The 17188-nt window shown below is 37.7% G+C and overlaps 1 protein-coding gene across 1 annotated transcript in view; it reads left to right on the forward strand.

Annotated features, from left to right (window-relative positions):
- Positions 1-17188, forward strand: part of LOC109050217 (double-stranded RNA-binding protein Staufen homolog 2) — a 107292-nt gene that overhangs the window by 37791 nt on the left and 52313 nt on the right. The window contains 5 exon segments of the mRNA XM_042714207.1: positions 6557-6769; positions 11090-11227; positions 14939-15070; positions 16005-16037; positions 16040-16064. Of these exon segments, the coding sequence (XP_042570141.1) occupies positions 6557-6769; positions 11090-11227; positions 14939-15070; positions 16005-16037; positions 16040-16064 (541 nt within the window).

The raw sequence follows: 17188 nt of genomic DNA on the forward strand, positions 1-17188 counted from the left end.
ATGCGAGACAGAGAGCAGACAGAGGAACTGGCCACCGTCAGACACAAGAATCAAACACTTGCTGAAACCCCGTCACTGCCTGAGGATGCCATATCATCTGTTGCAGACATCACAACCTCGTCTGCCGCCATGGAGGGAGTCAGGCCCCGGTGCCAAGACCTCCTCACAGTCCTTGTTTAATCGATGAGAGACTCATTCACCGGCTGGAACTGCCGCCTACCTACCTCAGTGTTTTAGCTGCCATGGAAACTGTGTCAGGAGGCCAGCTCAAGAGTTACCAAGCCCGTTTTGACTTGTTGTTGGTGTAGTTGGTAAAGTAACTACAGCTTGCCCTAACCGGCAACCTCTATTAGACTAGCACAAAATAAGAATGATCTAAAGATATAAACGGGATAATTCACCCAAAAATGTATATTTTGTCATCTTTTACACACCTTCATGTCAATCCAAATCTGTTTGACTTACTTTCTTCTGCAGGAAGATATTTTGAAGAATGTTTCAACTATTTTTGTCCATATAATGAAAGTCAATGGGGTCCAAAATGTTGGACCCCATTGACTTTCACTGTATGGATAAAAAGCACTGAGATATTTTTCAAAATATCTTCTTTTGTGTTTCACAGAAGAAAGTAAGTCACAGTAACTGTGTAATTTGCAACAGATTTGCAGCAGACAATAAGAAGGGTTTCCAATTCTTCCATTGTTCAACAAAATAGATTGCATTACATCAGGGGTCACCAACGTGGTGCCCGCATGGAGTCTCTGAGTCATCTGCCAAGCTCGTTCTATAAATAGTCTGAATTAGCACCGGTCAATAAATGATATCACATTGAGACTATGATCAAATTTATGTTAATGATGATAAGTTCTGGACATTTTTACTCAATATGGATTAATCTAACATCCTATCACACAACATATATAAATGTTACAGCAGCAAGTCAGTGCATGTCGCTAATAAGTCTGCATGTTCTGTGTCTGTGTGAATTCATGAAATAGTTTTGTCTGATACACAAACTCAAACACACGTGACTCGCAGTGTGTCTCAATATATGAGGACATGAACACATGAACTTCATCTCCATAGATGCTCGGAGAGTCACTTCACCAGCTTTTTGCAGTTTCAATTGAGAAAAATTAATTTCAGTGTGTCTAATACACACTGAAACTAAAACTAAAACTGAAAGACCTTCACGACAACCCGTCAAAATAAAATTCTGGTTTAACTTGAAATAATGACACTAAAATACAATTCTCAAAGCAATAATAATGATAATATTGTTATTTTTAGGGAATATCAAACAACCAAGTTATTTATTATTATTATTAATTTATACAGTTCTGTTGTGCAGCATCTTATCTGATAAAATGAAAATGCAATGTTTTGTTTTGAATTGATTTTCATTTGATTACATTTTAAAAGATTGATTAAATTGTTAGTTTTATTAATTCATTTCACTAGAGAACATTTTTTATGATACATTTGTATTAAATTATAAAACACAGAATCCATAATAAATCAAATGGAAAACACAGAATATAGGGAAAAATAAAATGCTTTATAGGGCCCTAAATTAAAACGTAGTTCCTCTGTGGAATTTAATTGGGAACAAAGTTATGTTTACCTTCATTCTCAAGGTCTAACAAACATGGAAAGCATTTCCTTCCCCATTAATGGTAAGTGAATATCATGATTAATATCAATATTGTATGATGGGGAAAAAATTATTGTGATGTGTGTATTTTTTTTTCTGGAATATTTTCCTGGATTGTTAAAAAAATGTAAAATGCTTGTGAGAAATCATTAATGTCTATTAGTGGCAAGATATTAAGATATTTTTAAAAAAAAAGTGTCAATGTGTGTGTATATATATATATATATATATATATATATATATATATATATATATATATATATATATATATATACGCGCACACACACGCCTTGCTAGTACCGGGTTGGACCCCCTTTTGCCTTCAGAACTGGCTTAATTCTTTGTGGCATAGATTTAACAAGGTGTTAGAAACATTCCTCAGAGATTTTGGTCCATATTGACATGATAGCATCATGCAGTTGCTGCATATTTGTCGGCTACACATCCATGATGCGAATCTCCTGTTCCACCACATCCAAAAGCTGCTCTATTGGATTGAGAACTGGTGACTGTGGAGGCCATTTGAGTAAAGTGAACTCATTGTCATGTTCAAGAAACCAGTCTGAGATGATTTGAGCTTTGTGACATGGTGCATTATCCTGCTGGAAGTAGCCATCAGAAGATGGGTACAATGTAGTCATAAAGGGATGGACATGGTGAGCAACAATATTCAGGTAGGCTGTGGCGTTTAAACGATGCTCAATTGGTACTAAGGGGCCCAAAGTGTGCCAAGAAAATATCCCCCACACCATTACATCACCACCACCAGCAGCCTGAACCGTTGAGACAAGGCAAGATGGATCCATGCTTTCATGTTCTTTATGCCAAATTCTGTCCCTACCATCTGAATGTCACAGCAGAAATCAAGACTCATCAGACCAGGCAACGTTTTTCCAATCTTCTATTGTCCAATTTTGGTGAGCCTGTGCGAATTGTTGCCTCCGTTTCCTGTGTGTGGTCTTCTGCTGCTGTAGCCCATCTGCTTCAGGGTTCGACCTGTTGTGCATTCAGAGATGGTATTCTGCATACCTTGGTAATAACGAGTGGTTATTTGAGTTACTGTTGCCTTTCTATCATCTCTATCCAGTCTGGCCATTCTCCTCTGACCTCTGACATCAACAAGGCATTTTCGTCCACACAACTGCCGCTCACTGGATATTTTCTATTTTTCAGACCATTCTCTGTAAAACCTAGAGATGGTTGTGCGTGAAAATCCCAGTAGATCAGCAGTTTTTGAAATACTCAGACCAGCCCGTCTGGCACCAACAACCGTTCCACGTTCAAAGTCACTTAAATCCCCTTTCTTCCCCATTCTGATGCTCGGTTTGAACTTCAGCAAGTCGTCTTCACCACATTTAGATGCCTAAATGCATTGAGTTGCTGCCATGTGATTGGCTGATTAGCAGTTCGTGTTACCAAGAAATTTTACAGGTGTACCTAATAAAGTGGCCGGTGAGTGTATATATTATGGAGTATATCAAACAAGTAGCCCTTGAGACTATTTTGTCCCTTCAGGGAGCCCTAACTCACAAAAAGTTTGGAGACCCCTGCATTACATCATCTTTATGCCTCATTTTGGGACTCAGGAAGTGGTAATCTACATTAAAAAGTTCCCTTTTATTTGAGTCTCTAAGAAATTTCTCATCAAGGAGAAGTTGAAATCTCATTGGAGTCTTGATCTCTTTCTCTCTGGGAATTTCTCGTCTGACTTCAGAACTGAATTGAGTTAGTTGTATAATCATCAATGACTCTGAGTACAGTTTTGATTTAACCAAGCTACATCTCCACTCTTGGCCCATGGAATAGACCGTGTGGGAGTTCCCTCAATGATGGACTCGCAGCTTTCAGTCCTTTTCCTTCCTTCCCACACCTCATCCTCGCAAGAGAGCTGAAAATGGCATGCTGATATTTCCAAGAGGGAAATGTAGCAGAATTTCGTCACTTCTTTATAGAGTGAGGCTCACCCGGGGGAATTCTCTCAATTCTTATGTAACATCTAAGTGTGATGATCAAATGCATTCCACATGAAGGCCTAGTAAATATTGGGTTATGCCGCTCTGTCAAGTGTGTGGGAAATGCACAGAGCTCTCTTTTGTTTCTCAGTTCCTCGCCATCTTCAGATGAAAGCCCAGATTGTTGAGGATCTGGAGCTTACCGATGAAGATTAATGATGTTTGTCTACGTGTCCAATCATTTATATCAACTGTCATGAGATTTAAATGGGTCATATGATGCAATTTCAATTTTTCCTTTCTCTTTGGAGTGTTACAAGCTCTTGGTACATAAAGCAGATCTGTAGTTGCAAAGACTAAAGTCTTAAATCCAAAGAGATATTCTTTATAAACGTTAAGAGTCAACCACGCCTACCTAAAACGGCTCATTCTAACACGCCCCCACATGTCTATGTTACAATGTGGGAAGATTTGCATAACGCCGCCCAAATGTTCACATATAGAAAGAAGGTGTAACTTTTATTCTCGCTGTTGCTGCTGCCGCCATGTTGTGGAGACCCTGTGTTTTTCGTTGTGAAACCAAAACTACTTTGTTTGGCCTTCCTAAAGAGGACACAACCTGAAATCAGTGGTTAAGTTGTATCTACAACACTGTTCCAGAACAGTTCAACCCAAATATTCAGATGTGTGCAACGCATTTTATGGAGGACAAGGACTGTTTCCTGGAAGAGTAGCCTACAATGCCGGTGTCTGTTTCTATAAAGTGGGGTAATTCCGACTTTGGAAGGACAGTCTGGCATTTCTGACTCACAGCCTCTAAGTGCATTTACATATTTAAAAAATTTGCCACTGATGATTCAGACGTGAGTTTTGAGCAGTGTAGAGTAGCGCTTGTTGTTTGTCATTTCTCCAATCACAAATGCAGTCATGGTTTTATGTTTATGCGGCGCGATACGCAACGCAACACGTAAAAAGACAGTATAAGTCATTATAATCCGTAATTATGTCCCCACTGGATGCAACAAATGCCTCATTTGTAATGGGTTTTATTGGTTTTGTCTTGTCGAGCCGGGACACACAGCATCACAGTATGGTGAGGGGCGTAACATTTCCGTCACACGCTTGAGGAATTTGGCCAGCCAATCAGTGTACACCTCGCTTTTCAGAATGATGAGCTTTGTAAAAATCGATGCGTTTCAGAAAGGCGGGGCATAGAGGAGCAACAGTAATGTACAGTATGTGGAAAATGTTTTTTTTTTAACCTTAAACTGCATAAACACATTGCATTACACCAAATGCACAAAATAATGTTATTTTTAGCAACGTCATATGACCCCTTTAAAGAGAGAGTTCTCTCAGAAAAGACTTTTCAAAGACTTGTTCAAAGACATAAATATTCCACTTTTGAGTTGCAAATAAAGGCATACAAGTTTGGAACACCATCCAATGGTTAATATTTGGATGATCTACATTTTTAAGGTGTTGCATGTTTGAATTGACATGGGCCTCTAGGCTTTATTTATGTAAGCCTTTAAGTTTGCCACTGTACTTGAATCAGGCGTGATAATCTTCATTATTTTTATATGGGGATATGGCTTCTCTCAGCTGAGCCTGCTTCACTGGACTGTCACGTGTTTGAATGAATGCCAGAATTGTCATGTGTGTGAAGAGAGGATGTGAGGAGGGAGTCTCTGGAGACGGATAACTTTCAGTTCTGACTGAGCACACAGAGGCCCACCCTCAGCTGTGTGTGTGCGTCTGTGTGAAACTCGATCCCCCCAGTGTTGCTCTTAAAGAGCTCAGAGCAGCTCACCTGTTCTGTTGGCTGTCTTGATGATGTCACAGGAAGTAAATATGATTACATGTGCATTACATTAAATTTCGGTTTCTCACGACAGTGAGAAATGGATAGTAGTAGTAGAATAGAGCGTGACCAGTCAGTGCAAAATACAGACACACAACGATGCAGTTTAAGTGAATAAAATCACCTCTGATTGGTCAGCCAAAAAAATAAAAATAATAATAATAATTTTTTTTATGTATATAATACTCTATATTTTAATTAATACTTTCAGTTAATTCTAATTTGTGTTTTAGTAATTTTGTTATATTCTTTTGCTATTTGTCTTTGTTTTTAATATTTATTTAACTTTATTTTATTTGTTTTTGTAATTTTAGTCCTTCATTTTAGTTTTAGTAGTTGTGTTACATGCTTTCATAATTTTTATTAGTCTTTGCTTTTTAATATTTCTATTTAGCTTTAATTTATTTTTATTTCAGTTTTAATTGTTTTAGTCAAGGCAACTTTCCTAATTGCCGTTTTTTTTATCTCTTATGTGATCAATTCTCACTATGAACTAACTATTAACTATAACATTTATATGTTCTTTATAAGTACTAATAAACAGCCAGTATGCTAGTAATAGGCATGCTAATAAGCAAGTAGTTAATAATGAGAATTGGTCCCTAAACTGAAGTGTTACCAGTTAAGATCTGATAACATTATGTTAAAATTACATAAAATAAAATGTTTTTGTCTTGCATAAAGAAAAGCAACTATTCTTATGAACAAGCTTAAAATGCTGAATTAATATGCGTGAACTGTGCTGTGATTTATATGCATATTCATGTATATTCATATTCATATATTCATACTCCGTGTGTGTGTTTAATAACCAGGTGCAGTCTCCCAAGTTCCAGTGGTCTCTCTCCCCATATGAGTTATTGATCCAGTTGTTAAAATGGACAGTTCGAGTGTAGTGAGTCTAATTAGCAGTATTCCCATTTCCATTGTTGAGAAAGAAGGTGGTAAAGGGCAGAAGGAAGAGAGCGTGCAGCAGACATGGCCTAAGGGGTAGAGAGAAAGGGAGCGTGACTGGAATGACTGCTGTTCCTACTCCTGCATGCATGTGTGTTCTCTTGTGTAACGTGTTCATTACATGCCCCTCAGGTGCTGAAGGAGAGCGGACCCCCGCACATGAAGAGCTTCCTCACACGTGTGACGGTGGGAGAGTTCTCAGCCGAGGGTGAGGGGAATAGCAAGAAACTCTCCAAAAAGAGAGCGGCCCTCTCCATCCTACAGGAACTGAAGAAACTGCCAGTCCTTCCTGTTGTGGAGAAACCCAAAGTGCATTACAAGAAGCGGCCCAAGACTATATTAAAGGTGGGTTGATTTAGAAGCAGATCCAATAGGATTCCAGAGGATTCCAGAGTGGTGGCTGGTACCTGGAACATTATATCAAGTTCAAGTTCAATTTTATTTGTATCGCACATTTACAACAGCCACCAGACTGACCAAAGTGCTTTACAGATGAGCAAGAATTTTACCAAATACACAGAAAACAGACCAGACAAAAATTTAAAACCACCCATTTAAAATGACCATATCACAGTAGTCAATACAAGGAAAACAAAGGTTTTTATAAGTTTATCAAATTTTAAATGCTGGTCAACTAGAATACCTAGGTTCCGTGCCCGTGAGGATCTAAAAATGCATAAACTTTCTAGCTCATGGCTTATACTTATATATGTCCCTGAATATGAGTAGAGACATTGATCCACTGGGATAGATTAAAAGCATCAATAAGATTAAGAAAGTCATGTGATAAGGGGTTAGACGGACAGCAGACATGGATATTAAAGTCGCCCCAACAATAGAAAGTGATCGTAATTTGTGGCAATATTGCCGATCAGTTCAGTGAAATGCTGTATAAAATCCTTAGTAGAGTGAGGAGGATGGTAAATCACCCCTAGACATACAGGACCATTCCAGTCTAAGTGAAGAAACGGAGCTTCAAAGCTGGAAAAGGCCATTACAGGGACCAATCGACAGCGTGCAGCGTGTCTATCCAATCGATAGAGTTCTTTAAAATTGTTACTATCCCACCCCTATGTCCACTCGGATGAGGAGAGTTAAAAAATGTACAATCAGCAGGGATCAGATCAGAAAACGGAGTTAGATCACCAACCTTTATCCAGGATTCCGTGATAAACATAAAATCTAGGTTGTAAGATGAGTAAAAGTCATTTAATAAGAAGGTCTTATTCACCAAGGAACGGGCATTTAATAATGCCATCTATGGTGAAGAAATAATAACAGAAGATGAGGACGGTCTTTTCAGCGAGTGCAGATTTCTGTGAGTTACTCCCCGTCGTAGGGAGCCGAGGACGATTCGGAGGAGACCGGCACGAGAAACAGGACTCGGGTACAGGGGGAGAAAAGGAAGAAGTCACCGGTGGGCCAAATCCAGCGGCCGCCAGGTAGTAGAGCCAGCCCACAGATGAGCTTTCAGCTTCACGATGTATCCGACTCATTCATATTGTTAAAGGAGCAGTCCACATCTAAAGTGTAAGAGTTGGTGAATGTGTTCGCAACAGAGTTGCAGATATCCAGTGCTTGACGGTCGTAGATTAAAAGCATTTAGCAGTTTAAATACAGAGCAGACAACCAGACAAGCAAACACAAGAGCGACAGACGGCTAGCCAAATACACAGGCGCCATCTTGGATCAACAGATGGTGAATATCAATGTTTTAGTTCACTAGAATTCTATGCATTATTATGGGATGTATTTTGGGAAGTCTAAATGTAAACTGTGTAAGTTCTTTGCTACAAGCAGCATCAAAAGTAATTGCAAAAATAAAGGCTGCCTTTTTGTACTTATTTTAAAAATAAAAAAACTTCTGTACCAACAACCAGTGATTGCATATTGCTCAATTTCTCATCAATATACTTTTTATAAGTTAAAAAATAAAGTAATATTGTGATTATTCCAATTTAATATTCTTGCTATTTAAAACAACAGTTTTCTATTTGAATATACTTTAAATGTAATTTATTCCTGAAATAACAAAGCTAAATATTCAGCAGCCATTACGCGAGTCTTGTGTCACATGATCCTTCAGAAATCATTCTAATATGCTGATTTGGTGCTTAAGAAACATTTCTTATATCAATATTATCAATATTGGAAACAGTTGTGCTGCTTTGCTTAATTGAGAGCTATCAATTTTAATATTTATTAGACCTCAAAAAATAACATTTTCTAATTTAAGTGAACTTAAAACAATCTTCACATAAATCCATTATAATAAATTTCATATTTAGCTACCTGTGCCCTTCAGCAAGTAGGAATATACAGAAATTGAATAAAATGACCAAACAATAAATTCTAAATTAAATATAGATGAATCCTTAAAGCTACAAAAGTTATTGATTTCCTCTTTTTTTTCTTTTGTTCTTTGATTAACTTATTATTAGGTTATTTTGGCTGCTTTAAGAGCTGCCACAGCTGAACATGACAAAGATCTGACACGCATCGTATTTTCTCACACCTCTTTACTTTTTCTAGCAAGCTTCAGGTCTTAGAGTCCCTACTAATGACGAGTTGAATCGGGTGTGTTAGATGAAGGTGCTGGGGTGCTCCAGGACAGTTTTGAAAACCTCTTGCATTTCAAAGACATGTTCTTAAATGTGACTCATATATAACCAATACTTGCATACATGCACGGTTTTAATGCGCGCACCGCCACATTTGTGTGTGCAATTGAAGAGCACATGCTATGAGCACAGTATAGTGACATGACTGTAAAAATAGTTTTTGCTGATATGTGGCCTGACGACGTCTCATCTGACCGCAGTTCACTGTCGTTCTACTGAAGTTCCCTTGTCACCTGTACCTTTTCCATGCTTGTTTGACTTAACAGCTGGCACTGAATCTCCCGCTTGATGTGGTCATAAAGACGTTCTGCATTTAAATAAACACAATTCTTGTCAAGAAAAAAAGAGACAGAAGCAGCAGTTGAACCAAGGCATTTAAAAAAAAAAAAAAAAAAAAAAAAACTTTATTTTGTGGAAACCACAGTGATCAGAATTAGAATAATAACAACTGTAGCACAAGAGATGATTACAACTAAAATTTTGGAGGGTTACAGCTGTCTGAAATTAGTAGGAAGTGTAGAGGCCTTTGCTTTGAGTGACTTCAGCACATCTGCAACCGCTGGACATCACTAGTTTCTCATAATGCGCTGATATGATCTTGGGACACTTTCCTTCCAGTCTCTTCCATAGTTTGGTAACTGTTTCTTAGTCATAAATTTGTTACCAAGGATTATCCAGAGATTTTCAATTGGGTTTAGATCAGGAATCTGGGCCAACCATTTCATTATTTCAATGTTCTTGGCTTCAAGGAACTGCTTTACCTGATTTGCAGTGTGACAGGGGCATTGTCTTGCATGAAAATTGCAGGCTGATTGGGAGATGCTTGCAGTGAAGGAACCGCATGTTGCTGTAGGAGATTCTGATAAATATTTGCGTTCACCCTGCCATGTAGCTGTAGAAGAGGCCCAACTCCTGCTGCAGAAAACATCCACCAAGCCATGACACTTCCTCCTTTACCTTTCACTGACTTCTTTATGCACTTGGGCTTCAGTCTTTCCCCAGTTTGATGCCAAACAATACCCAAATAAATTAAACTTGCTCTCATCACTAAAGTTAACTTTGGACCAGTTCTCCAATCTCCACACAACATGCTCCTCAGCAAAGATGAGCCTAGACTTTTGATTCTCTCTGCTGATGTGAGGTTTGGTCACTGCAGAGTGCGCTTTCAGTCCGCCTTCTCTTAAACGTACCGAGACAGATCCTACCCTGTTCATTGCTGAACTGGCGAGCAATTCCAGCTGCAGTGCTGAACCAGTTCCCCATTGAGAGTCTCCACATTATCCTGTCCTTTCATGCATTTGTTTCACATGGACGACCAGCCTTTTTGGGGGACTTGAATTAGTCATTGTAAAGCTGCAATATTTGAGAAATCACAGATTTGGAACGACCAACTTCTCTTGCAATGGCTAAAAGGGTCATCCCTTTAGCCTTCATATGGACAACCTCCTGTCACAGGCTTTCATTCACCATAGAGTGGGCCACCATTTTGCAGTCTCAGTGAAAATTGTTAAATAGGGTTTGTCATATAATTAAGGAAATTAGCCCCAGGTGCCAGATTATAACCAATAACTTGGAGGTATCTGTAAGTTTTCTCTAATTTTTATCAGAGTTCTTTTTCAAATATCTAATTTAAGTTTTTATTCTGTGCTTCAGTGACCTTGAAATTTTGGAAATTGTTGGTCCACTATACACACACACACACACACACACACACACATACACACACACATATTATATTCTAAATCTTCTGGAGCCATACCATAGTTTTTTGTTTTTGTTTTTGTTTTGTTGTGATAAACAGATTGAGATTAATGTTATATTCTTTGAAAATCTTTGTAATTTTGGGGTTTGACAGACCCGATCCAAATTTATTCGCTCACTCAGTCAGTCACTCATTCACACACACTCATTCACTCTTTTGTCATCCTCCTGACAGGGTTACTGACGTGAACATTAACCAGCCATCCATCTGTCCCTCTGCTGCTTTATCTGTATCTCTCATCCTTGTTCTCATTTGCTTTTTCGTTCTCAATTTCTCTTTCAGACAGGACCAGAGTATGGACAGGGCATGAACCCTATTAGCAGACTGGCTCAGATTCAACAGGCCAAAAAGGAGAAGGAGCCTGAATATATGCTGCTTTCAGAGAGAGGAATGCCTCGCCGGAGAGAATTCATCATGCAGGTAAATTTAATAAGAAAGGGAATCAGGAGGTGTAAAGTAAAAGAAAAATGTTGAGGCCGAGAGGGGGAGTGAAGGACGGATGAGTCCTGCACAAACACTGATAACCTCCCACTGTGCAATCTGTCTTAATCAGAAAAACTGTCACCTCCTCCGGCTCTGATTACCACTGACCTTCAGCTCTGTCAAAGTCAGACAGAGACTCTTTTGAGATGCGCACACACATACTTGCTTGTCCACTCTTGGAAATGTCCTCTCATTGCAGAAGTTAATGGATAATTTAGTCTTAATTTAGATCATTTACTGTAGGTGTCAACAGTAATTTTCCTATGTAGGCCCAAGCACATTTCAAAGCTTAAAAATATAACTTGCAAAATCCTCTGCCTAGCTCAACATGCATGTGAATTTATGCCCTTGGCCTCTTGCATGAATGTATGCAAATCCCAGGTTTGCATGAAAGTTGATTATTGGCTTGGATATAAATGTACAAAAAAAAATAAACCCATCTTTTTCTGATTGTTCACTGCATCACACATTTGCTCTTAGCACACTGGCTGGTGTCCACTGGTTTATTACAGGTCATTAAAACAACAATAACTACACTGCTGGCTGCCCAGTGAAAAAACTTTACCTCATACAGTAAAAATGAACCCCCTGTAGCCATAAGAGCAGTGCTTAGTCCCTATGAACAAAAACGCAAAAATACCAGCACAATTGGCTCTAAATCACCTTGGATTTCCACATATGTTTTGAAATGCCTCCAACTTGGATCTGCTTTTGGTCTCTAGTTTTGGATCAAAGATCAGAACTCAACTTAGTTGACTTGCACTTGTTAGTTGAACATTGTGTAGTATATAGTAGTTTGAAGCATAGTAAATTTGAGCAGAATAGAATAGAATTAAGTAGAGTAATGTAGTGTAGTATAAAAGCATAGAGTGCCATAGATTAGAGTTAAATAGAACAGTATAGATTGGAATTGAGTAGAGAAATATGGAATAGTGTTAAAAGGGTAGATTTGTATATAATTGTATGGAATAGAGTAGATAAGATAGGGTAGTATATACCAAATATAGTAGTATTTACTATTATGGATTAGAGATAAAAGGGTAAAGTAAATATGGTAGAATAGATTTGTGTAGAGTAGTAGCGAGTTTATGAAGTAAACATGGTAAACATGGTAGAGAGTAGAAAGGAGTTGTATAAAGTAGGGTAGATGAAAACAGATTAGAGTTAAATAGAATAAAATGGTGCATAGTAGTACATAGTTGATTGGAGATGTGTAGATTGTGATTCCCCGCGACCCGCAATGAATGCTTTCAGTTTCCGCTCAGTTACTTCAAATTAATTTTTTTTCTGATTACTTAGTAACTTGTTAGTAACTTAGTAAATTTTTCCCGATCACAATATAAATTACATTCAAAATGTTGATTTATTGCTATTGTTTTTATCCCTTTGTTTTGTTTTACACGAACCTAAAACAGAAACAAAATTAAAAATGATTTAAATTAAAATAGATTAAATAGGCTAGAATATGCGGTTCAGATCATGGGCGTTGGATAATAAATATGTTAAAATAAAATAAAAATAGCCTAATAATGATTCAATTTAAAGTTTTAATCCTCTGACATATGTTACTCCTCGCTCCATAAGACCTGGGTATACTTTACTTTCTGCGTTCCATTATGTCTTGCTCACAGCCGTGTCAACACAGTTTTCAAGATAAACTCAACCGCGAATGTGCGCGGACGGACGAGCTCGACACATGCGCAGTATCACCTAATGTACTTGACTCACTTTGACTCACCGTGATCGCAGTCAAAAAATTGGGCTGCACATGGATGAAAATCACCCCCTGATGTCATCGTCCGTTGTGATGTTTCGCTGTAGACATCGTCCGATGCCTATTTGGTAGACATCGCCAAACCCTAGTAGACTAGATAGGATGGATAAGCAGCGTAAATAGGACACAGTAGAGGTGTATGGCGTAGAGCTTTACAGAGTACAGTAGAGCTATATAAAGTAAAGGCTTATAGAATAGGGTAGAATAGAGAGGATGGATTGAATAGTTAACAGGATAGAGTAAATTTGTATAGTATAGAGTAGGGTGGAGGGATATAGAGTAAGGTTTAAATAATAAAATTAGAATAGAAAGGATGGATTGAGTAGAGTTAGTAGAGTAATATATGTACAGTACTTACTCTACTCAATCCATCCTTTTGTAAATCCCTTTAGTAAAATCCATTTAGTAAATCTGTACAGTTTAGAGTTGTATAGAGTGGTGTAGATATGTACTGTATAGAGTAGTGTAGAGGTATGTAGAGTAAGGTTGAAGTAATAGAGTTTGGTAGAATAGATAGGATGGATTGAGTAGAGTACATAGAGTACATTTATTCAGTAGATTTATACAAATTTAAATACATTTGTATAGTTTAGAGTTGTATAGAGTAGGGTAGAAGTGAATAGAGTAAGGTTGAATATAGTGTACAGTAGAATAGATAGGGTAAATGTGAGCAGTTCAGAATAGTATCATGAAGAGTAGTACATAGTTGAATAGAGTTTTGTAGACTAGATAGGATGAATAGAGTGTAGAGTTGTATAAAGTAGAGTGATTTGGAGCTTTATATAACAGATAGATTGGATAGATAAGAGCAGATCTGAGTTAAAAAAATAGTATTGTATAATGTAGTACTTAGTTGAATGGGGTTATGTAGACTGGGTAGGATGGTTTGAGTGTGGTAGACTGGATAGAGTAGATTGGTATATAATAGTAAGTTGTTTTGAGTGGGAATAATCAGGGTGGATTGGAATAGACTCAGAGTTAAATAAAATAGTCTGGTGTAAAGTAGTACAGAGTTAATGGAGTTGTGTAAACATAGGACATGATGTATTGGAGTAGAGTCGAATGGATATTGTAGAGCTGAACAAAGGGAGGGAAACTTTTCAGCAGCAGAGATAGTACACTGAACACTGTAGTAATAAAAAATAATCATGTTGAGTCTCATTCCGAATGATCCGTCAGAGGCTTACCATCCCGCGCTACCACACACACAAACAAGAATCAAGCAGCATCCAAGTTGGAGAAGTTTCCCTTCTCTGTCTCCCGTCCGATAATCCCTCGCTTTAAAGCACTCCGAGCATCTCCGAGCGTGTGGTAACACATCCTCTAACTGATTCTCCATGCTCCTTTCACTGTCGCATTAGACTCTGCTTGTGTGTGTTTCTTTGTGTTGCCCAGTCGCTTCTAAAATTTCCACATTGTTCGCTCTCTGGTCTGTGGGCATCAATACGTGTCTGTTTTCTGGCCCACACCATCTCTCCCCACCTGCTGCTTTGCTCCTAATAAATATGAAAAGATGGTTGTCTAGGTTTAGAGATGGTTTGACAACAAAATGTATTTATCTTTTAAAACTATTTGACAATATAGTACTACTGATTGGGCGTTGATTGTTTTCCAGATTCAGACTTTTCTATGGTTATTTAAGTGGTTTCATAGCCAATATAGACCATTTTCACCTTCAGATGTATTATTGTTGTTTATTATATTAACAATCCTGTTTTTTTATCTGTAGGAAAGGCAAAAACATTCCATTTAATTTAACTCTGATGTCATTTAGTCATTGGTACTACTAATTGTCACTTAGTTACAATTTTACATTAATGGTGGCCATCTAGAAAGCTTTAAACATCTACAACTGTATGTGTGTTTGTTGACAGGTGAAAGTAGGTACCGAGGTGACCACAGGAACTGGTCCCAATAAGAAAGTGGCCAAGCGCAATGCAGCTGAGGCCATGCTGCTTCAACTGGGCTACAAGGCATCTACACCATTACAGAACACTCTGGAAAAGGTCAGTTTCAATCAAGCCGCTTTGAAACTTTTAAACTACAACTTTCAGTAACTATTAAGCTTAGGTTGCATATTAAGTGTCTCACTCCGATTTCAGAATTTTAGAACACATTTTACACAATTCAGATAAGAAAAACAAAAATGTAAATAAACAGTATAATACAATTATATAAGTAAATAAATATATAATGAAATAAAATAAATCATTTAAGTAAACATTTATACTTTATATTTTTTACTACTAAAAAGTGATTTAGAATTATTGTAATTACAATTATGACAGCAATAATTATTACTATTAGTATTTTTTATTTTTTTTTTTAACTGGATATTTGAAACAGATCATCAAAAAGGAAACAAAACTTTTTGGTAAAATGTTTCACACCTTCCTTTCTATTGTCTTTTTTTTTTTTACATTTTGGTAACATTTCTATTAGATGTCTCTCTCATTTAGCAAACTAAGTGTCATAGTAAAGTAAATAAATTAAATAAGAAAAATCGATCTAGATTTTTATATTATTTATGCCACTAAAAAAAGTGAATTTTATTAGGATGACTGATGACAAAAAAATAATTTGTTGTTTTTGATGTGGTTATTTTAGATTTAGGAAATTACTTGTAGGTATCACTTCTACAAGTAATTGGGGGGGGGGGGGATTAATGAGCAAGTATGTGGATGTATATGTTTGTATCAATATGCTGCTTCCTGTTTCAGTGTGCACAACCTTAATCTTTAAATCTCCCATCTACTTAGTCTTTGCAAGTTAGTGACGCTTATGTTGTGATGTCTCAATTTGGTAGCAGTTCTCCCTTTCTAATGGAAACAAGGGAAAGCGACTTGTCTGACACGCATAAAAAGGGGTTTGCTAAACCGGCCATCTTTTTCTCTCTCTCCATTTCTTCCCGCTCCTCTATTATCTTAACATTGGCCACAGATGGACAACAAAGGCTGGAATGGACAAAGGGGCCTGCTTTTCCTGAAACAACGACCAACAGTAAGTGTTTCTCTCCGTCTGTGTTCCCCAGTGTAGGTGATGCCGGGCCGTTTAATCTATCTGACTGATTAATAAGGAACCGAGTCGGCTCAATCACAAACTCGCTTCTAAGGAGAGCCTGTGAATTCCTCCTATTAACGCAGACTTATGTGCTTTCCCAGGGGGTCTGTGAGACCACAGTATTACACACTCGCTCACACATTAACCACCCAGACACTTTTCCAGGATACAACTGTGGTCTTCCAGACGGGTTTGCAGCCACACAAACATATCCATTTTCATGCCATGCTTGGCTAAGGGTTCTGTGGGTCTCTTAGGACTGAAGTTCTGAGAAATAAGGTCTCAATAAGGTCCTCAAATGATCCCTTTGTGTCAAAGAACTTTTAATGGGGACCCTCTTTAACGCATGTTTACAATTCCTACAAAATAACATTGATGCAAATCATTGAACTATGGTATAATGACCATTAATGTCTGTTTTAGTTAGGTTATGTACTATTATAAAACTGATAGTTCCAGTCCTTGATTCTGATTAGTTGAGCCGCGTTCAAAGCTGTTGTAAATTACACTACAAACATACACTTTTGTGTTGCTCGGCAACCAATTTGTTGAAACCAAAACTATTTCTGAGGAACCACATTGTTTGGTGGAAGTGTGTGAAAGTGAAACTGCTTTGTTTGGCCTTCCAAAAGAGGACACAACTAGAAATCATTGGTTAAGTTGTAAGTTGCTTCACAGTAAGTGGCGTAACATTTCCGTCACACACTTGAGGCATTCGGCCAATCACAACACACTGGATAGCTGGCCAATCAGTGTGCACCTCACTTTTCAGAACGATGAGCTTTGTAGAAATCGACGCGTTTCAGAAAGGTGGGGCATAGAGGAGCAAAAATAATGTACAGTAAGTAGAAAATAATGTGTTTTTTTAACCGTAAACCGCATAAACACATTGCATTAAACCAAATAAAGTTATTTTTAGTATGTCATATGACCCCTTTAAATTACTTTTTTTTTTTTTTTTTGAGATTTATGTATTTAAGGAATAGTGCTCCCAGAAATGAAAATTTGCCAAAAATTTACATCAGGCCATCCAAGATATGGATGAGTTAGTTCATCAGAACCGA

The sequence above is a fragment of the Cyprinus carpio genome, chromosome A24 (assembly GCF_018340385.1).
Source record: "Cyprinus carpio isolate SPL01 chromosome A24, ASM1834038v1, whole genome shotgun sequence".
Classification (NCBI taxonomy): Eukaryota; Metazoa; Chordata; class Actinopteri; order Cypriniformes; family Cyprinidae; genus Cyprinus; species Cyprinus carpio.